This window comes from Boleophthalmus pectinirostris, unplaced genomic scaffold (assembly GCF_026225935.1).
Source record: "Boleophthalmus pectinirostris isolate CB_2022bp ecotype Guang Dong unplaced genomic scaffold, ASM2622593v1 HiC_scaffold_1, whole genome shotgun sequence".
NCBI lineage: Eukaryota > Metazoa > Chordata > Actinopteri > Gobiiformes > Gobiidae > Boleophthalmus > Boleophthalmus pectinirostris.
Window position 1 is genome coordinate 31,389,793 of NW_026570970.1, and position 23,024 is coordinate 31,412,816.

Genomic DNA, 23,024 nt, shown 5'->3' on the forward strand with positions numbered 1-23,024 from the left:
CAGTATAGCATAAGATGTATGAGTTTCTGTAAGGCGAGGTGTCCATAGCAAAAAGCCGGACAAAGCAGGGGTGACTATGATGAATCCCTAACAGCAGGCAGACAGAAGGAGGGGGACCATTACTCTCCATACTGCCTGCTGTCATGGCGATGATAAACATGTCTCTGCTACAGGACCAGAGAGGAGCAGAGCCATGGCTGAACATGCACGGACACATGTGGACTCACACCAAACCTGTCCTCCACCTGCTCCCAGTGACACTTTTGATCTTATTTAATGATACGCTGTGTAACTTTTGTCCCCCTCTGTCCTTTAGTCTTGAGCAGGATCTGCAAATGAATGGTTGGTCCTGGACACATCTGTAACCTGCCTGTCTGGAGGATTAGAACTCTCCTTCACTGTGGTTCTCGTCCAGGTTTCTCTTTTTCCAACTTTCCTTACTGAACAGGAGGGTCTCAGGACAGGGGGCGCTCTGGGACAGTTATTCATTTGCTTGCTTCCTGTGAATGCTGGTTAATCTGCTTTTGTTATTGACCAATGTCTGTTTCATTGTTGGATTTTCTAACTTTCTCTTGAGTAAATCAATGGTCTTGTTAAGCTCCAAGAGGCGACTGCTGTTGTGAGTTTGGGTTTTACAAAAATAAATCAGATGGAACTTTTCTGCTGGAAGGTCTTGTCTGTTGCTGTGTTGCCGGCATCACAACATTGTATAATAATAATAATGTTTTAGAATTCAGAAAGAAATTCATCCATCCATCCATTTTCTTCTGCTTATCTGGGGCCGGGTCGTGGGGGCAGCAGTCTAAGCAGGGACTCCCAGACTTCCTTCACCCCATTCTACAACTCCTCCAATTCCAACTCCAACTCCAGTGTATCCTGGGTCTTCCAGGGGCCTCCTCCTGATGGGTCATGCCCAGAACACCTTCAGAGGCAGGCGCCCAGGAGGAACAGATGCCCGAGCCACCTCAGCTGCTCCTTTCAACGTGGACGGGCAGCGGCTCTACTCCGAGTTCCTCCCGTGTGACTGAACTGTTCACCCTATTTCTAAGGGAGCACGAAAGAAAGGCGAAAGTGAGGAAAGGGGTGCGACGACTGTAGTTTTAAGAGGATTCACGTGGTTTGGAGGGACGCAGTCAAGGCGGGGGGGAAATTGTTGTCAAGGTGGCTGCCTTAACTATAAAGCGCTGCTCAAAACACTGCCACCACAATCACAGACGAGTTCCCTGGTGAATATTCAAGAGCTGAGCCTTCTGTGTAGCTGCACATGTAGTGAGAGAAAGTAAGCACACACAACTTGCGTGAACTCACTCATCCACAGCCCTGCACCGAATATATGTATCATTACACCCCTAATTTCAAGGTATTTTCCTAAAAATACAAATGAATAAATGCAAGAAGTTTAATGCCATACTGTGGAATATTCAAGATAAATCAATAACATATCCACGAGACAAGCAATAAAGAGTTAATAATCTATAACACCTGTGGATTATTGTGTTATTATTTGCACATTTATTTTAATTTGCAATATTAATCTAAAACAACTTAAAAGAAACAAGTGCGCTGACTTCCACATTAGAAAATTGCGTCAGAGATAATGTCATCACAACAAAGCATCAGCACCTCCTACAGATAACTGTACATCATGCTAGCATTCAGAAGATTTTTATTTTATTTTATTTTAATTGACGCTGCCAAAATCTAGGTATCATTGATTAAGAAAATTAAATTGAAGAATGAAATGATTACAGAGAAGTAGGTGTATAAAGAGGACAATATAGTGTCTTGAATATAGCTGATTAAAGATTGCTCAAACACGCACGATTCACTTTAAATGCAACTTCACGAGGGTAAATGGTGAAGAGAAACAACAATACCATGGACAAAAGCTCTCAAAAGTAGATTTAGCATAACAAGTCTGAAGAAGACGTGCTAACCGGCTCACCGTCACAATGACAAATAATCCCTGCCTCGTGTGTCGTCTTTATAGTCCCAGAGAATCAGCTCGTGCCAACTGCAAATCCTATCAGGAAAAATGGAAGTCCTGTTTAATCTCATTAGAGCCATTTATTGTGCAGTTTACCTCGCTCTACATTTCCACACCTCTCCACGCAAAACAAATGAAACGCACTTATTGCCGATATCCGAGGATACCTATTACGACCACGCCATGTGCTCGAGGGCCTAATTTTAAATATTTGCATAGTGAAATGGATCCAAAAACATCTAGTGATTTGAGCAGCTGATGTGAAGCCAGGCCTGACGGGGAGAGCAGTGCATTGTTTAGACAGGAGCTCCATTGACCTCTGTGTGTTGAAATCATAATGAGTTCTGGAGCTTTGTGTGAACAGCTGGGCCTATTTTTAGATTCAAACTGTCACGGCTTCACGGGGATTACATGTTATACTCACAGTTGGACCATGAGGCTTTCTATCTGCTCAAATTGTAATTTTAGTATTGAAAATGTGAGATTAGAGGTGCATTATGTAACCTTTGGGGCGGTGAGGTGCTCCACAATGTCTTTTTTTTTTATCTTTTTTTTTAAATTAACGTCACTTTTGTTTTGTTCAGAAATACCAGATAAATGCACATTCTTACTATAAGCAGGGTTGCCTTTCCGCAGATGTGACCTGTGACTGGCATCGTAACGTGTTTGTCTCTATGGCGATAATACTGTTTTCATATCGTGAAACATTCCAGGAGGAGTAAGAACATCTTTGTGGAGACAAGCAGGTGAAGAGTTGTCAAATTAAAGTTACATAATGCACTTTTAAATATCTAATATCTTACATTTTCATAATCGTATCCACTTTATTCTGCCCCGTCCACTTTTGTCTCTAAATGCTCTTTATCCGTGCTTTTTTATGGTTGCACTTCTGGTTAAACAGGAATCCCAATTATTTCAGCTGAGAATGTGGGAAAAGTTTTGCATCTTAAATAAAGTAGGTTAATTTTTTGAGTGTGTGTTTTTTTTGTTTTTTGTAGTAGTAGTAGTAGTAGTAGTTTTATTCGATCATTATGCAGCACTACAAAACCAAGGGTGTAGGTTTGCATAGGGATGGTGGGGACGTGTCACAACCAATATTTGGGGAAGACAAAATAGTCTCTACCTATATTTGCCATTTTATTTTAGTAAACAAAAATATACATTTATTCAGATATTTGTCCAAACTCAATAGTATTCATTTAACACGTTTTAGTTCATGTTTTGTTTATTAGACGTTCTGAGATATATTCAGTGATGACGACAGGGTTACTCCTGCCGCTATTTCATTTGCTGCAACAGAGTGATGTCATTAGTGGTGTCAGGAGCCTAAACTGGGGAAGCGGCAGGACAGGGCCAGCACACGAAGATGGCGGCTTGAGCAGGCACACCAAACTTTGAAAAACTTTTCAAAAGGAACTTACTTGGCTTCATCTTTAATTAAACTTGTCTTATAATGAGTCGCAGCAGAAAAAGAGTGACTATCTCCACAAGTGCACCTCCCAAACAGAGCCCTACTCGTGCGCTGTAGCAGTCAGACTCTATTGACAATATTCCATGGAAAAATCTACTGACATGACCTCACAATCTCTGAGTACAACACAAAATCAAGAGGAAGAGTTTAAAACAAACCTATTGTTCCAATCAAATTTTTAGTTTTTTAACCTAGTTGTAGTTGTTTCTTTTTCTCATTCACCCTCTCAAAGATGTATTTAACATGATTTAAACATGTCTGAGTAAATCTCATCATCAACAAACAAAGTGCAATCTGCTACTAACTTTTACATCACTGTTATCTGCTAAAGAATCATCTTAAAAGGACAATGGACACAAACTGTTCATTTTGCAAACTGAAAAATGAAACCACCTCTCACTTATTTTGGACCTGTCCAGACTCTGTATGTTTTTGGAAAGAATTCATAAAACATATATGCAACTTCTTATCCCATTTTACTCTTTTGTATAAAAATGTGCTTTTTGGTTTTTGCAGTATGAATCTTACGAAAACTAAACAATATTAAATCATTAATCTGTTAATCAAGTAAACTGTCAGTTGGTTTGCATTTACTATTTCAATTTCATGAGAAGATGGAAATATGAACATTGTGTATCTTTTTTGGCGGAAGGTCTGTCAAATGCATTTCTCCGACTAGATGTATCAGCTCTACCTTATTTTGTTTTTATTTATTTATAATTTTTTAATTACAGGTAGATTTATAGCTCACAAGTACCTGGAAATACAGGCATTCTGACTGTGAGTGGTGGTAGACCTCTCCACAGATCTGACCTGTAACTTGGTCTGGGTCTGTCGCCATGAAGAAAGAAAGATTTAACACCATACTGTGAAACATTCCAAACAAAGCAATAGCATCTTAACAAAGAAAAGCATTTAACAAACCTTCCACCAGAAAAATCACACAACACACATTTAAATAATTGCAGTTGTTGCGATTTTCTAATTAAAATTTTGATTTGACTGATCTCGCAGCTATTTTTATTTTTTATTTTTTATATGGCTATTTTCCTTGCCCTTATCCCAAACCCATTCGCTCTTGGACTGATTTAAATTTGGAAAAGCAGACTTGGAGTTGGACGATTGGGCGGCGTTTAATCCGTGTGGTGCAGATTTGGTGGAGCCGATAATGCGATGACTTCCCTGTGTAAACTCCATGTCCAATGATGGAGCCGGGACACACGCCTGCTCCCTGTTTGTTCTGCCATATTACCTTTTAGAGCAAACTCCACGGGGAAAAAGGGGGAAGTGTTTCGGGCGATCTGATTGGACGATGGATGGGGATGTTGTTTTTCACTTTGCAGAGAAAATGGGAACTCCTATCTGAGTCTGAAATCGTGTGATCTAAAAGAGGTCTGATAAAAGGTGTTCAATAAAGATGTGCACAAAAGAAGCCAGACCTGTGTGGCTTTATCAGCGTTTGACATGTGTTTTCATGTCAACATTTTACTGAACGAAGAAGAAGAAGAAGATGGATGTATTTAAAAATGACCATCACAATCCAGCGCAATTACAAATAGTAGTCCTACTACTGCTACTACTAGTCCTACTACTAATCCTACTACTACTACTACTACTAGTCCTACTACTGCTACTACTAGTCCTACTACTAATCCTACTACTAGTAGTCCTACTACTGCTACTACTAGTCCTACTACTGCTACTACTAGTCCTACTACTAATCCTACTACTACTACTACTAGTAGTCCTACTACTAATCTACTACTACTACTACTACTACTAGTCCTACTACTGCTACTACTAGTCCTACTACTAATCCTACTACTACTACTACTACTAGTCCGACTACTACTACAACTAGTCCTACTACTACTAGTCCTACTAGTCCTACTACTACTACTACTACTACTACTACTACTACTACTACTACTACTACTATTATTATTACTACTGCTATTATTATTAATACTACTACAACTACTACTACTATTACTATTATTACTACTACTACTGATACTTCTACTATTACTATTACTACTACTACTACTGATACTTCTACTACAACTACTACTACTCATGATGCTGCTGCTGCTACTACTACTAAAGTAGTAGTAGCAGTCATACTACTGCTACTACTAGTCCTACTACTACTACTACTACTACTAGTCCTACTACTACTACTACTACTACTACTAGTCCTACTACTACTGCTATTATTATTACTACTGCTATTATTATAAATACTACTACTGATACTACTGCTACTACAGCTGCTACTACTACTACTACTACTACTACTACTACTACTACTACTACTACTACTACTACTACTACTACTATTGCTACTACTATTGCTACTACTATTGCTACTACTACTACTAGTAGTAGTACTACTACTACTACTACTACTACTGGTACAGTAGCAGTAATAGTAGTACTAGTACCAGCAGCACTACTACTACTGCTGCTGTTGGTACCATTGCTATTGCTAGTACTACTACTACTATTATTACTACTACTACTACTAAGAAGTTAAAGTTATACTATTACTACTACTGCTACTACTGCAGTATGGCAAAAACATTTTTATCCATTCAGTCATTTTACTATTTTCAGTTTGATTTGTTTCCCCAAATAAATAGAAATGAAAAACAGGTAAGATGGTTTTCAATTATACTTCTCTTTTCACAGAAGTGAAAGTGATCAGCGCACTGAAGAGCACCAGGACTTGTTTACATCCATGAAGTACTCCTGTCTGCTCAAATTATGAATAATGCTTACTCTTAATTGTCACTCAACATTTATTCAACTTTATTCATGAAAAAATAATATAAAATGCTTTTTTCACCAGATCTCTTGAAACTGTGAGCCCAGGCACATCGGTCACTGCGAGAATACTGAAAAGAACATTTTGGTTGTTGATTGGGAACTGAATGGAGTGATCCTGATTCGGTCCATGCACAGACCACAGGAGCCAATCAGACGCAGAGCTGGGGTCATGTGGTCCAGGGCCATTGGGTTTTATGTGAGTCTTTTCTTCAACACAGAGACTATGGGCTGAGCTGAGAGAGAGACAAACTGAGAGACAAACTGAGAGACAAACTGAGAGACAAACTGAGAGACAAACTGAGAGACAAACTGAGAGACAAACTGAGAGAGAGACACAGAGCGAGACACAGAGAGACAGAGAGAGACTGACTGATATGGAATGAGTGAGACACACAGAGAGAGATAGATAGGGAAGGAGAGAGACAGGGTGAGAGGGAGAGAGACAGAGAGAGAAAGAGAGAGACTGAGGGATATAGAAAGAGCGAGAGAGGGTCAGAGGAAACGAGACAGACAGACAGGGTCGGGGGGGTGGAGAGAGAGAGAAAGAGAGGAAGGAAGAGATAGGGAAGATAGAGAGTGGAAGAGATAGGGATGGAGAGAGAGTGACAGGGTGAGAGAGAGAGAGACAGGGAGAGAGGGGCTAAAGAGAAAAAAGAGGAAGGTAGAAAGACTTAGAGAAACAAAGAGAGGGAAAGAGAGAGAAAGAGAAAGAAGAGAATACAGCTCTTACCGGTCTCACGTCGTATGCCAGGAGGATGAAGCTCAGATCCGGAGACACCCAGAACTTTGAGGCTTTAAAAGTGGCCTAAAAAAACCCAAAAAGAACATTAGAGTAGTGTGCACATCTCACATATGACTTTGTCCTCTTATGGATGACAACTGAGGTCTTAAACCACTGCGTATGACAAATCTGTGTTTAATCATATTTGTACTTTCTGATTATAACGATTCTGGTAACACTGTGATTAATTTGTGTCAATAAATATGATATCCATGATTTCAAAATGATGAATAATTAGAACTGTTGCCATAGCAATTGACACGTCAAAACTAAAACATGGATCTTCTGAATAGTGAAAAGTTTATATATCATGTTGCTTCTGTAATTAATATTTTTATGACTATTTCAGTTCTATTAAGTACATTAAGTACATTTTAAAAGTTCTAGCAAGAATATACATTTTATTTAGGCTACTACTATTACTACTACTCAGAGGTGGGACCAAGTCGTTGGTTTACAAGTCTCAAGTAAGTTTCAAGTCTTTCACCTCAAGTCCAAGTCAAGTCCCAAATCAAATACAAGCAAGTCCAAGTCGAGTCTCGAGTCACTGGCCCATAAGTCTGAGTCAAGTCCAAAACACCAAACATAGCTTAGATTTTTGTAATTTATATGAAAAAAAAAATCTAATCGAGTATATAAGAGTTGTAGAAATGCACATTTTTCCTTTAAAAGTTTTGACAAGATCATAGTGTGAATCATTACGGTCAGAATAGAAAGAATTCAGATTTAAAAGTGCTTCTCAAGTCCTAAAAATAGTGACTCAAGTCTGACTCGAGTCCAAGTCCCCACTGCTGCTACTATTATTACTACTACTACTGCTATAATTGTGTACTTACAAAAGTGGTGTTTCTGAGCAGGAGGCTGGTTTCATTGTTGTGAATATTTGCTCTCCACACAGTGCCGTCCCATGACCTGAAGATCACCTCCTCATCTACAACAAAAATCAAGAGGAAAAGTTTAAAGAAGATCTATTGTTCAAATCAACTCAAAATTGCTGAGTTTTTAACCATGTTATAGTTGTTTCTTCTTCTCATTTAAGATGTGTTTAACATGATTTAAACATGTTTGAGTAATCTTTATACTCCTTTATAGAAGTCATTTTCACTGCCACCAATATACGACCACTGCCCTGCACTTTCTCCTATTTTATTTTCATAATCTGTAGTGTGATCTGTAGCTATTCATCGGAAGTGTCAGCAACTGCCTGGCTCTTTGTTGTGACGATGTTTACAGTGACATCAGCTCCCACTGGGCACCGCAGTTTTTTAATCTGTAGTATCATGTACATCAGTGGATTTATTGCTTTTATTTTGTTGTTTTAAATGAATATCACAATTTAAAATGTGCAGATTATAACATATAACTATATAGGATGTCTTCTTTAAGGTTTCATGGAAAAAAATGAACTCAAAATTGTATCTCATTTGAAATTTAAATCAGAATTTTGAAAGTGAATAGTTTTAGGAGTGGTGTTTGGGCATAAAAGCATTAACAGTAACTGTTTAGCTGGCTTCTTCTAGTGTAAATTTAAAAATATAAATTTAGTATTCACATAAATTATACCACATCAATATAAGGACTAAACCCAGAACTAAACCAGTAATAGACAAGGACCAAAACAGGACTAAACCAAGTCTACATCATGATTAAACAAGGACCAAACCAAGACCAAGTGTAGACCATAAAAGAAAGTTACAACATTGTCTCTACTGCAACTTTTTAACAGTTGAAATGTGCTCATATTACAAAAGGTAACATTTGATAAAGCCCTCAAATCTTGTATCCGCAGAATGAGATGAAGGACAGATGGAGGGCCTGACTGAAAGGAGAAGAAGGAAGCAGCCAAAACAAAGATTCATTTAAGAAATATTTGGCACAGAGAGGCCGTGTGCTCTTCAAACCTTGACAGATAAAACAAAGATAACTCTAGAGAAAACCTTATAACAGTCCAAAGGGGCCTTACGGTATATTTTATGACAGGACTAAATCAATCCAGGCTCCCAGGTTTCATGTAAATGTCATTTGAACAGCACAGAAGTGTCAATCAGAGCCAAAATAACTGGATTCTCTCCCACACTGAAATACAATGGAGAGAATCTATGGGGAAATATAGGTAAAAGACACAAAGATTAGTTTTGACTAAGTAGGAAATCTACAGAGAGCTCTGTCATTCTGAGGCTGTGGTTAGTGAGGCTCTTTATCATGTTTCAGTGTTGGAAACCTTTAGAGGGGGAGCGTGTTTAACTTCTATTGGCTCTTCTCTCCCTTTGGTCTCTGTGTTAAGTCACTACCCCTTCAGAGCCCTATCACAACACAGGCAGAGTGCATTCTGCTAATGAAGCTGCCGCACATTGCATCATGTTTGTCAAGTTGCGGTGCACAGTTTTTAGGGGTGTAATGGTACACAAAAATCACGGTTCAGTACGTACCTCGGTTTTGAGGTCATGGTTCGGTTCATTTTCGGTACAGTATGGGAACAAAATGCTATTTGCTTGTTGTTTATTTGTGTGTTTATTAAACTAAAAATTTGTTTTAACATTATACAAACAGGAAAATAAAATAAATGCAAAGTGCTGCTTGGTAATACTAATGGGTTTAATAAAATTCCTTTCCTTCCTTGTAAACAGTAAATACATTTTTTTCAAGAAAATTCCGTTCCGGCAAAAGGTGAAAGTGAGGCTGCGGCACAACAACACTGTAGTTTTGAAAGGATTCACATGGTTCAGACAGACGTAATCAAGGTGGGGGGCAAGTGTTGACAAGGCGGCTGCCCTAACTATAAAGCACTGCGGGAAACACTGCCACCCCAATCATGGACGAGTTCCCTTGTGAATATTAAAGAGCCTGAGCCTTCCATGTAGCTGCACATGTAGTGTCGGAATGCAAACACACACACAAATTGTGCAAATTCGCTCGTGCACAGCCCTGCAGCGAATCAAATGTTCTGTACTGAAACATGTTCTGTTACACCCTTAACAGTTTTCTTTCATGTTTTTGTATGTTTCTGGAGAATTGTGGTGTGGGAGCATGCAGGCTTGAGAGCTGAGCATTGGACAGAATCTTACAGCTAAACCGTAAGGACAGTTCGAATAGGCCACGGGAGAGATCACTAAATTATTCAAACATGCATGGATGACATCTAAAACCTCTTTAGGCATGTTTCTGATGAGGGAACAACGTTATAACATGATAGAAAGCACAATACATCAATTTTGCACAATATCACCTCTTTAAAGAAAATGTGGATAATTTCAGACCTTGAATTTCCAATCTCTGAATCTACTGAAATAAATATAACAAGTTTGTGTAATATTAGGACCTTTAACTTTTCTGGCATATGTCAGTTTCTTAATATACAAAACTATTAATTAGTTAGTTAGTCTTACCATTAATCCACTTTGTTTGTGGATCGTGTATCTGGAAGTTTGGATCAAAGAGGTCATCGACTGTGAGTGGAATGACAAAGGGCTTTCCTCCATCATCTAAAAGAAACACAGTCACATTATACTTCAGATCTAAAAAAAAGCATATGGAAACAAGCAGTAGTGTAGTACTATACAGACCTCTGGAGAGTACGACGATGGACAGTCCGATGAGAGACAGGACCACCACGATCACCAGCAGAGAGATCCCGATGCCCTTCCAGTTTCTGTCATTCCCAATCACCCCAATCTCCTGTAACAAAAAAAACAACAACATTACAGACATTAGTATATATATTTTAAAAGGTAGCATAAAGATTTGGGTTCATAGTGAGAAAAGCAGCAGATTAAACTACCCCAAAGTCCAAGAAAACTGGCCAATAAAGGCATAATATCAGAATGCCAAACTAGACTTTTCCATTAAAATGTTGCCATATTTGTTATTTTTGGTGAGCCTGTCCCTCCTGCGTTCTGTTCGAATGCAACAGGATCTGGAACAGGACTATAACTTTGCTAGTAGAGTGCTCATCCTCTGATCTGAAGGTTGGCGGTACGAATCCCGCTCTCTGCATGAAAAAAAACAACTCCAACTCCCACAGATGAATGCTGTTGTTGTGTCCTTAGGCAAGACACTTAACCCACTTCACCCCCAGTAAGTAGGCAAGCAGTCCCGGAAAGTGCTTTGAAGGAAAAGCACTGGCTAAAAACATGATTATTTATGTATTTATTTTGGGCAAGTAAAGATGTACATTCTTATACAATGGAACATGTAACATTAGTGAAATCATAATAAAAATAACCACAAAAAAGGGAAGAAGAAAATGTATTTAATCCCACCCCCCTCTTCTAATAAAAAAATTCAGATACTATACATTAAACTATATGAACTAATACGTACTTCTAAGATTAAGACCTACTCTCTATATATTGTGACCAGACCATCTGTTTATATAACAACTTGAATTTATGGATATTTTGGCGTTGCTTGAGACGTGTATCCAGACTGTTACGGGTTTACGGGTTGTTTGAACACTGAAAATTCCTATACCCTTTAAGTTTTCTAATACCCTGTAACAAACAAGCCAGTGGTTTGTTACCAGAACTACACTAAGTACCTTCACCCTTCACTAGGACACTTTAAAACACTGCACTTTCATAGCAAACAGCACTTTTAACATATTTGCACATGACGAAAAAAATTGCACACAGTTGGTTTAAATATATTTATTGTCCTTCCTTTTTACATTTTTTTTAATCCTGAGGCACATTAGCACTTTGATTGGAAGCTGCTTATCCCTGGAGGAAAAGGAGACAATTACCAATTACATTTTAAATTGAAGTAGTGCAATATCTGTTTTTGAAATGTTTTAAGTGTTGATGTGTTTACTAGTGGATTTTATTGTGTTTTAATGAATGGTGTGGATCTGCTTTTTCTTACCTCCCTTTTTATCTTCTGTCCAGGTGCTAATAGAGTCCCCCGGAAACAAGCTCTCTCTTTTAAGGTTCCGGGCTGGACCGTGTGTATTATTTTGTACAGAGGTTTTACATTAGGTAAAACCTAACGTTTTACCTAACGTATTGGTTTATGGGTTTTAAAATTTTGAATTGGTGTATGGTTTTAGGGTGTTTATGTAGATAGTTGGTGGTATTAATAGTTATCTGGTTTTGGGTTGTTTTATGGAGGTTTAGGTTATGATTTTAAGCTAATGATAATTTTTACCATCCCTATTTTAGCATAGTAGTTTTATAAAATCAGTAGGACCAGCATAAAAGGCGCCTTCAAACATCAGTCTGGGATCTACTGCTGGAGAGGAAACTGCTGCCTGCCTCCATTTTGCTCCCTGCACTTTTTTGCACTTGCACTTTTTGTAATGATTGGAAAACAAAGTAAACCGTGGACCACATCTACCTGTCTGTGTCTGGATTTTTTTTTTAACCTTGCTCACTGAACCCCAAGCCGCTCACGGTCAACCTACGTTACATAACCTAAGAGTTCTCTCTCTCATTTTGAACAAGCTTTGTAGTTTACTTGGTAGTAAACTGTTGACTGCTCTAAATAAAATTACAAATGTATAATATTTAACAAGGTCAGAAATGTTTAGGTAGCCAAGCTGGCACCACCTAATGCCCAATTTCATTTCTCTTCAGCGACTAGGTCAAGAATCGGAATACACTAGATGGTTTGCAAGAACCCTGGAAGTTGTAAACCGCGCACCGGCCAATCAGCATCATGACCTCAAACTCAAACGCCTGTCTGGGTCCCTTTTGTGGTACAGCACAACAGTAAACAAAGCGGTCGAGATGGATGTAGATGAAGCCAGACATTCTGTGTTGGCAACAATTTATGGGATTTAAAGCCGGAAGAGAATGTTTGGGGAAATTTATCAAGGGGAAAGACGTTATTGCCATTCTTCCTACGGGATTGGTGCATTACATATGTCAAGACCAAGTAAGTACCCATCTACCATCGAGCAAACTAATCCTAATGCTGCGAGGACAGATGGTTTCACTTCGTGGAAACCGGCTGATCAATCAGGCTAATCTTTAGGAGCTCGGATTGAATAAAAGGATTATGGGTGTGTTCTAAAAATCCAACTTTATGGATAATTCGCAGAGCTCGTTTCTGTAATATAATCAGTGGATTAAATGTACATTGTTAAGTGTTCCCCCACACTTTAACACAAAATGTGAAATAAGGCAGAACCAATGAACAGTATAATGTATGAAGGGCATTTTGATCAAGCTTATATGGGAAGAGGCATAGTTTAGTCCTGGCTAAATCCTGGTTTAGACCCTGGTTTAGTCCTGGTTTAGACCTGTCTTAATCCTGGTTTAGAACTGGTTTAGTCCTGGTTTAGACCTGGTTTAGTCCTGGTTTAGACCTGTTTTAATCCTGGTTTAAAAATGGTTTAGTCCTGGTTTAGACCTGGTTTAGTCCTGGTTTAGACCTGGTTTAGTCCTGTTTTTAGACCTATTTTAATCCTGGTTTAGACCTGTTTTAATCCTGGTTTAGACCTGTTTTAATCGTGGTTTAGACCTGGTTTAGTCCTGGTTCAGATCTGGTTTAGTGGTGCAGCCCACACAACGTACAGGACAGGGGATGACCCGCACGGAGTACGAGACGGAGGACAGTCTGTGTGTTGTACGGGACTGGGGACAGTCCGTGCGGTGTAGGGGAGGGGGGGCAGTCGGACGGTCCATGTGGCATATGGGAGGGGGGTTCGCGCTTTCACGGCCCGTTACCAAACGACCTACAGCCTGGTACCGGGGTACGAGGACCCCTGGTATAGAGTATAAGAATATAGTATAAGAGTGATCATGATCATGAGTCATTTGTAACACATTTCCCTCAAATGCAGAATGCAAAATATTCATAAAGATTCATAAGAGTTTAGTGCTTCATTTGTTTATTTGGCAGTATTGCAAAATTGTGTTGCATTGACTGTTTTTTGCCATCTTCTAATAAACAATATATACATTACGAGTTCTCTACATTTGCATGCATATAGCCAGAATATGCATTGATAATATCCAAGCAGGCGACGCAACTGTAGAACTATTTTCGAACAACGCATTCTTATGAAAATTCAAATATGTAGAACAACTCCCACAAGAGCAGACCAATAATGAAGCCTCAAATTGGTGCCAAAAGGACAAGTTCATTTGGGCGACTTGATAAACCATTTCTATGTACGACAACACAGCAGTGCAGGGAGATAGAGTACAATTTGCGTCCCATTTTCTGTCATATCTGGCTCTTTTGTTTCCTGATTATCTCCCCTGTGTCTCTCCGCGGTAAATAAACCTATCTGGCTTACATCGCCTCCAGCGCCTCCAAACCCGCGCGCTGTTTATGGATCAGTTAGCTTAGCAACAGCTTTAATTGGCAGCGCGATTCCAAAGATAAATATCCTGGAGCCATGCCGAGCCCCAGCCCTCTCATTCCCACAAGTTTTTCACTCCCATCCCAGCTTTCGTTTATTAGCATTCTGTTACAGTCCCGCGTGGAAGTCATTTTGTGCTTTGGTTACTGTATCAGATTGGGGAGGATTCACATGTAAAGATCTCCTGTGATCATCTCGAATCGCATTGTGATGCACCGTGCTTTCGGGTTTCTAGCTGTCAGCGATGTCTTCTTTTGTCATCTGAGCGCTTTTAAGGATTGATCTCTGTAGGCAACTGACGAATAAACCAGGACTAAACCAGGTCTAAGCCAGGAACAAACTCGGTCTATATCCAGAACTAACCCAAACTAAACCCGGCATAATGCACTTCAAACAGAGACTGAACACTGTAGACTGGAAAACCACAGGAGGTGCACGAAATCAGGACTAAACCAACTCTAAACCTGTCTGAACCGAAGACTAAACCAGGACTAAACTAGGACTAAACCAGGTCTAACACAGTTTAAACCCAAGACTAAACCAGGACTAAACCAGCCAGGTCTAAACCAGTTTGAACCCATGACTACCCCAGGACTAAACCAGGTCTAACCAAGGACTAAATCAGGACTAGACAAGGACTAAACCAGGTCTAACCCAGGACTAACCCAGTTTAAATTCAAGACTAAACCAGGACTAAACCAGGTCTAACCAAGGACTAAACCAAGTCTAACCAAGGACTAAACCAAGACTAAACAAGGACTAAACCAGGTCTAACCAAGGACTAAACCAAGTCTAACCAAGGACTAAACCAAGACTAAACAAGGACTAAACCAGGTCTAACCCAGTTTAAATTTAAGACTAAACCAGGTCAAAACCAATTTGAACCCAAGATTAAACCAGGACTAAACCAGTTATAACCAAGGACTAAACCAGGTCTTAACCAGTTTGAACCAAGACTAAACAAGGACTAAACCAGGTCTAACCCAGGACTAAATCAAGTCTAACCAAGGACTAAACCAGGTCTAACCCAGTTTAAATCCAAGACTAAACCAGGTCTAAACCAGATCTTGCCCAGGACTAAACAAGGTCTTATGCTTACCTCTAACTCCTCAAATTTGTTTTCAAAATGTTCACTTGCACCTGACTTTCCACTTAATAAAGACCTACTCAATCACCCGCCGGTGGTCATAATGATATGGCACATTTCTATGCGTCGCTTTATAGCTGCTATTCTGCCCCATTGACTTGCACCACTCCACTCAGACATCACTGCATGTTTTTCTTGTGTCATTATTCGAAAATACAGACTCTTATGTTTTTTTGGGGTTTTTTTTGTATTCTTTCGGTGTAAATTTGAATATAATGAAAGTGGATGTCATTTCTCCCTGCTGTGACACTGTACTATAAAGTGCACTATACACACGCCCATTAAACATTATTACAGCAGATACGAGTTTTAGTTCAAATGAGAAAGAATACTTGAGTTAATGTATGCTAATGTTGTTTTGAAATGAAAACACTAAAGTCTGTGACCCTGGTAAACAATATGAATCTTCATAGAAATAATGTTTTTCTGTTATGCAAATCAAATCAAGTATAAGTAATAATTCTATAGTGAAAATGAAGCATATTTATAATGTAAGCATATGTGTAGATTGTACAGTGTAGTAAAAAGTGTCCATCTTCTGGACTAGGTTTTGGGAAGGTTGCCGGTTTGAATCCTGCTCTTGACATAAACACTGGTAGAGCGCTCAGACCCACAAGTTCGATGTTTCGATTTCAGCTCCCACAGATGAACACTGTCATTGTGTCTTTGGACACAATGTCTGAGTGGTTCCCTGATGTAAAGCACTTTGAGCGCCTTGAAGGTAGAAAAGCGCTATATAAAAATGTGACCATGACCATTTATTGTACAGCATAAAAAACAATAATGTGGTTTAAAGAAGACCTATTGTGCTTGTGTCTGCTATAGCTGTAATGACACATAAGGATCATTATGTTATGATTTGCACACTGTAAAATGGGATATTCATCTAAAATGATGTAATTATATAAATGTAAATGTAAATGTACAAATAAAATAGAAAGATAAACAATAAAATCACAGCTTTATACAAGAGGTCATAAGAAGACAGTGCAACAATGATATGATTGACAGGACATAGGGTTATCTATTACATAAGTGTGAGTTGTTCTACAGTTGTAGGGAGTATTATCTGTCCCTCTATAGTCTGGTGCACTGAGCAGGAGTGTCCATGATGGAGAGCAGTTTGTCCAGTGTCCTCCTGTCCCTCACTGTGACAAATGTCTCCAGTTCACAGCCGATCACGTGACCAGCTTTACGGATCAGTTTGTCAACCCACCCAGTGTTAATGTAATGTTTTTTGTTTTTTTTTGTACTAAAATGACTATGAAATAATAATAAAATAAAATAAAATTGGAGATTCGAAGTAAGTACAGAGCATGTCCGTGTAATCCCTTAGTCATCCAGGTAGGATCCATAGCAAAAGAAAAAAATAATTTAGTCCACTGGACAAAAGAGAGCAGGAGAAAAACAAGGATTAATCAGCAAAATGCTATCTTGAAAATAAGTGATGTAAGATTGCGCAAACATGCACAAATCACTCTAAAAATCAGGCGAGTAAAAAACATGGTTAAAAGCTTTAAAAAGTCAATTTTGGAAAATAAGTCTGGTGCACTATGTAACTTTTCTCCATGGAAATGTTATTGCTTTGCCTAGAATGTTTCAATTACAAGTCAGATCTGTAGAGCGGCAAGCCCACCCACAATAAGAATGCATGTATTTTTCAATAAAAACACTTGTGGATGAAAGCAAGATATATACGCTTAATGCCAGATTGGGTAATTTTTGGGCAAAGTGTGTGGCGAACACTCCACATCAGAAAAATGACATAATGCTTATATGCCCAGATGGTTAACAATCCAACACCACTATCAGGAGGAATGCTACAGGAGTGTGTGTACATGCACATCAGTATCCTGGTTATTGCAGTATTCGGGATACTGTTTATACATGCACACTGAGAAACCAGGATACTCATATCCCTCTATACATGATCAAATGACATAATGACATAATCTTACAAATGCACAAGCACAAAAATTATATATTAAAAAAAAAAAAAAGGAAAAATACAAACAACCACAACCTTCAGCATAGGAAGCTCGGGAGGTTCCTAACCAGCAGTAAGGAGCTATGAGATATCCCACAAGCCACTACACAGATCAAACCAAACTTTCCAAACACACTACAACAGATTCTTAATTAAAATCTTCTGCATAAATAAACTCAACTTTACAACATATAAACCATAACCACTATAGAGCCACTAACATAAGTCAGCCTTGCGCACATTTGTTTACATTTTACAGAAACAAAACTTGAAAGCACATGGCTAATTTGCATAAATTATAAGCGCTGAAAAAAACAGCTCTTTCCTTGTGCCCTGATGCAGTCAGCTTCTGTCGGACTAAAGGACAGGACTCAGTGACAGAGGATGTGCTGCTGATGGTGAGTCTGTTCTGTGCGGTATATCAAGTTGGAGATGGTTCATGTTAAAATTTTCAGAGCTCGTACGTGTGCAGGTCGTACGAGTGCAGGTTTAGCTCAGCTCTTAATTTTACAGTCATTTCACTCATGTATGGTCACTTTATTTATCTTGATCACTTTATTTATGTTGGCTGTCATTGTGATGAAAAGACTCAAATGTGTTTGTCTTCTGGATGCAATTACTGTTGCAGTAACTGCAATACTGCATATACATGCCACAGTATTGCGGTTACTATCAGAATATACCAGCTACAGTATCTCGGTTTCTCATAATTGGGATACTGAAACCCGGGATACTGTGTATACATGCACCATGATGAAACCGGGATACTGATGTGCATGTAAATGCACTCAATGAGGGTTCAGTGCAGTAGTTCAGTTGGTAAAGTTGTACTCCCAGAAACAACAAGATTAACAGTTCAATTGTCACCAGGAGAAGGAATGCCAACCTGTGGAATGCTAATGTTTTTACCAAATAAAAGTCCTGGATCCATGAAGACATGATGTGTAAGTTTTAACCCAATGGTAAGAACAACATAAAAAAGTCGACCTCCTCTATATGTATCTGATATTGGAGCGATGCCCAAGGTTCATTTAGCAAATTATGAAAAAAGATATTTTAATTTCAGAACTTACTTCAGCTTGTCTGGCAAAGTTAAAGAGTGTACTCTTCAGTCTCCTTGCCCTCTAGTGCAGTGATAAAGCTCTTACACTGCTGTCCATGGCGACTCCGGGAGAATAAGTGAGACAGATCTAAGTTTGGCTTCATGAATACCGACCCTGGTTAACCCTGACCGATTTTGACTCATCGTTTCTCACTGACAGCGGAGGTAGAGACAGCCAGAGCGCCGCATTTCCGTGTTTCAACAAATGGGGACAATATTTACATGATGAATTAGGGGGAGGACATATTGTAATAAATATCCCAGAGGCGGTGAGAGTAGATAGTGCATCAGTCGGAGAGGGCCAGAGTGGACAGGGACCACTTGACTTCTGTGTCAGATTAAAGCAAGAGGGATGCTACAGTGAGGATCCAGGACTTGGCATAGTCACTTGGTCTGTGTGAAAGTGTCTACAGGGAAGTGGAGAAGAAGAGGAATTTATTCACAGATAAAATTGAGAAAAATGAATAAGAGCATTTTCAGACCTCTACATATGCAGTATCATGCACATATACGCCATCTGCACTCACTCCATCACACTGATACTTCTTGACTTCTTTATTTGTAAATTAAATCTAATTTTGGTGTTTTAAAAAGTTATTTTTTCAGACCCAGTGATGCTTTACATTCATTTCCTTTATATTAGGTGATAATAAGATACTACTGTAGTCACTGCTGCCCAGTCTTGCATCAAGATAGTCCCATAATACACACAAACGATAAAACATGCATTCGGGCATATTGTATTATTTCACACCATAGATATTAGCTGTGAGCGAGCAAATTAAATCTGCGCGCGAAGAAAAATCTGTGACCTGCAGGAAAAACAACCACTGGGGGCAGACGCACCCTCGAGAAGACAACCAGCTCTCTTGAAGTTGATTTCTGCTTGTGTGAGATTCATTTCTGCTCTCTCAAAGTTGTTTTCTATTTTCTCTTGTGCGAGGTGGATTTCTCTATCCATGTATCATTCGTTTTTCAAAATTAATAAATGAACATGACTTAAACTGTGAAGCCGGACTTTTGCGCCGCATACGAACCAAAGCAAGACTAATCCTACGTCTGAACCAGGACTAAGGGCCTGTTTACACAAGAACACTTGCAGTTAAAAAAACAACAAAATATTTTATCGGAAGTGCCTTTCGTTTAGACGGTGACGGCATTTTTGGGGCTTAAAAACGCAAAAATCTGAAACCTCCCTTCAGAGTGGACAAGTTGAATACACTCCGCCGTAGCGTTGCCCAAGACACAAAACTCTAGTCAGATCTGCTCACGCCGTGTACACGTTTCCGTCACATACATATAGTACACAGAAACAAATGCCCCAACAAGTGAACAGAATATTCAGAGATACTCTTAGTGAACAGAGATTTATCTGCAATCATCTCTGTCAAATTCTGAATGCACCAGTTCGTCTCAGGTGAGCCAGACAGATAAGGATGAGACCTGGAAAACCAGTCAATGGTGGGACAATTTTGTGGAAGGAGTAGCTGATGAAAATGCATGGCGTTTGTCCAAAGATGCCCTTGTTGCTTTATGTGAATGCCGCCTGACATGCATACCCAATTGAATTCCGCACGCTTTTGCGCCACTGTATGCACACAGACTTCCTCCCTAAAACGTTCGTCTAAATGTGGAAAAAAAGTGAAGACATGACGACACTTTTGCGTCTTCTGTTCAGACCGTCGTCATCATATAAACGTAGCCTAAAACAGGACTAAACCAGGTCTAAACCAGTAGGGAGCAGAAATTAATCTTGTGCGAGCAGAAATCAACTGCGAGAGAGCTTGTTGTCTTGCCGCCCAGTGGTTGTTTTTCACGCTGGTTACATATTTCTTCTCACGAGCACAGATAATTTGCTCGCTCACAGTTAATATCTGCATGTGTGAAATCATACAACACTCCCAAACACAAGTTTTCTCGTGCGGTTGTATTATGGGACTATTTTGACGCCAAACCCTGGGATACACAGTTAAATAGGCAAATTGGAGATTAAGTGTCTTGCTAGTGGACACAATGGCAGTATAACTAGAGCCACTACTACCCCACAGAGACACCTGCATTCCCAGGAGTCTCCCGACCAAGTACTAACCAGGAGATCGGTCAAGATCAAGCACTCTCTAGATGCTACAGCCAGCTAGCACATCTCAGTTGGTAGAGATGTTTGTCCGTGAAAGGTTGTTGGGTCAATTCTCACATTCAGCAACCCATTTTATGTCCTTCAAGTAAAGACATATCCATCAAAGAAGCTATTTTCTTCCTGACCCAATTCCTGAACTACACACAAGTACAAGTCCATACAGTTCATACAAGACTCTAGAACAAAACAATTGTAACCAGTAAATACCAGAGGAACAGGTCTGTGAAAGTTCAAATCTGATGGGGAAGAGGTTGATCATGTCCATGGACTTTGCAGAAGAAGCAGATGGGAGTATGTTGCAATCGGATCAAAGCAAAGGCCAGAACAGTGGATGTGAATGAAATGAATGTGTCCCGGTCCAAAAGGTCACAAAAGGACAAAACGGTCATTAAAAACACAATCACAATCTACTGTTGTGTCAGGACCATGGATGGACAGATGGGTGGAGGAGAGATGATTAGTCCTGCATGGAGGGATGAGAAACTGTCATACAAACATGACTTTTAAATGGTCTGTATGAAGTGTATATAACATGAGGAAGGCGTTGGCTACACTTCATTGGCTACTTCTTTGGCTAGAAGTACTAAACGTGATGCTGTTGAACGTAGAAAAAAGAAAATTTGGCCAAGTTACAATGCGTTTTAATGAGCAGTATCTACTTGTAATCTAGGATGGGGGGTTCTAATGGTGGCCTTTGGCAAAAAAGTGCATTGAAATAAATAAAAGTGAAGTAAAATCAAACAAGTACGGTAAAGTGAACATGCACAACAGGCTAAAACTGTCCAGTTAGGAAGTCCTGACCTGGTCCAGCTCAATTTCAGGAACAGCTCTTGACTCTTGACAGGTTGTTCTTGCTGTATTGGAAGATGAGTCAAATGATAAGGAGAAAAAAAATCTGAGTTTTTTTCCCTAGTGTGACCATTTTGGTGAGTTTGAAATAAAAAAAAAAGACCTTCCTTTATTTTCTGTTTTTTACTTTTCTTTACAAAGTGCTACAATTCCACACCATACTAAGTAGGGGTGTAATGGTACATGTATTCGTGCCGGACTGTTTTGGTACGGGACGTTCGGTTCGGTACGTGGTTGTGCACGAGTGATTTTGCGCAATTTGTGTGTTTACATTCCGCCACTACATGTGCAGCTACACGGAAGGCTCGGGTCTTTAATATTCAGGAGGGAATTTGCCCGTGATTGGGGTGGCAGTGTTTCCTGCAGCGCTTTATAGTTAAGGCATCTTGACAGCAATTGCCCCCACCATGAACCACGTGAATCCTCTCAAAGCTACAACGCCTCTTTCCTCACTTTTGCCTTTTGCCGGAATGGAATCTCACCCCCCCAGCAGATCTGCACTTACTGCTGACACTGTGGACAAGTAGTTTTTTTTCTGGCCAAAAATATGAAGACTGAGTAAAACAACCTGGAACTGTTAGTACTGTGCTTTAATTTATGAAAAGTTTTGTTTACTGTTTACATGGAATATTTTTTTAAATAATATTTCATACATTTGTTGCTTATCTGAGAATATTTTATTTAACTTACTAGTATTACCAAGCAGCACTTTGCATTTATTTTATTTTCCCATTTGTATATTGTTAAAACAAGTTGTTGGTTTAAATCTACTGGACCTTATGTTTTTTTATGTGTGTGGGTATGTGTATGTGTGTGTGTGCTGGTGGGTTTATTAGTTGAATGTAGTATATTGTGGGTGTGTGTCCTTCCGTGTACGGTTTGGAGTCTTTAAATAAAGTTATATATATAATATAAACACAACAATAAGCAAATGTTTTTCCATTTTGTTCCCATACTGAACCTAAAATGAACCGAACCGTGGCCTCAAAACTGTGTACTGAATCGACTGAACCATGATTTTTGTGTACCGTTATACCCCTATTACTAAGCCATCAAATTAAATTGCGAAAAACATGAAAACCTTTCTTTCGAACTTTAACCTTAAATTATTGCACAAAGGCAGTATAAATTTGACCTTTTCAACACTTTGTTATTACACAGTCTAATAAGATCTACCTTCTCATTTCTATACCGTCCTGACCGATTCACCGCATCCTCCTCCCCTTATATAAAAGATAATAGAAAGTAAACTTGTGCATAAGCCCTGATGCATTAATGTGACAGTTTAAACCGAAGTGAGTTTTCTCCTCAGACACTTCCCGCAGACTCATTACGGAGGTGAGGAAACCAAATTGAGGTCAGAAGACAGGTGGAGATGTTATCTGACCAATCATCTCCTCCCAACCCGCTTTTAATTAAACTCTCAAG

At 39.3% G+C, this 23,024-nt stretch overlaps 1 protein-coding gene across 1 annotated transcript in view; it reads right to left on the reverse strand.

Moving 5' to 3' along the window:
• The window catches only part of LOC110158187 (inactive dipeptidyl peptidase 10-like), a 71,420-nt gene extending 55,779 nt beyond the window's left edge, over window positions 1–15,641 (reverse strand). Inside the window, exons 1-6 of the mRNA XM_055150268.1 lie at window positions 15,592–15,641; window positions 14,440–14,449; window positions 10,632–10,740; window positions 10,455–10,550; window positions 7,905–7,999; window positions 7,018–7,092 (exon numbers count right to left, since the gene is read on the reverse strand). Coding sequence (XP_055006243.1) covers window positions 7,018–7,092; window positions 7,905–7,999; window positions 10,455–10,550; window positions 10,632–10,740; window positions 14,440–14,449; window positions 15,592–15,641 — 435 coding nt within the window. The remainder of the gene's footprint in view (window positions 1–7,017; window positions 7,093–7,904; window positions 8,000–10,454; window positions 10,551–10,631; window positions 10,741–14,439; window positions 14,450–15,591) is intronic.
• Between the last annotated feature and the right edge of the window lie 7,383 nt (window positions 15,642–23,024).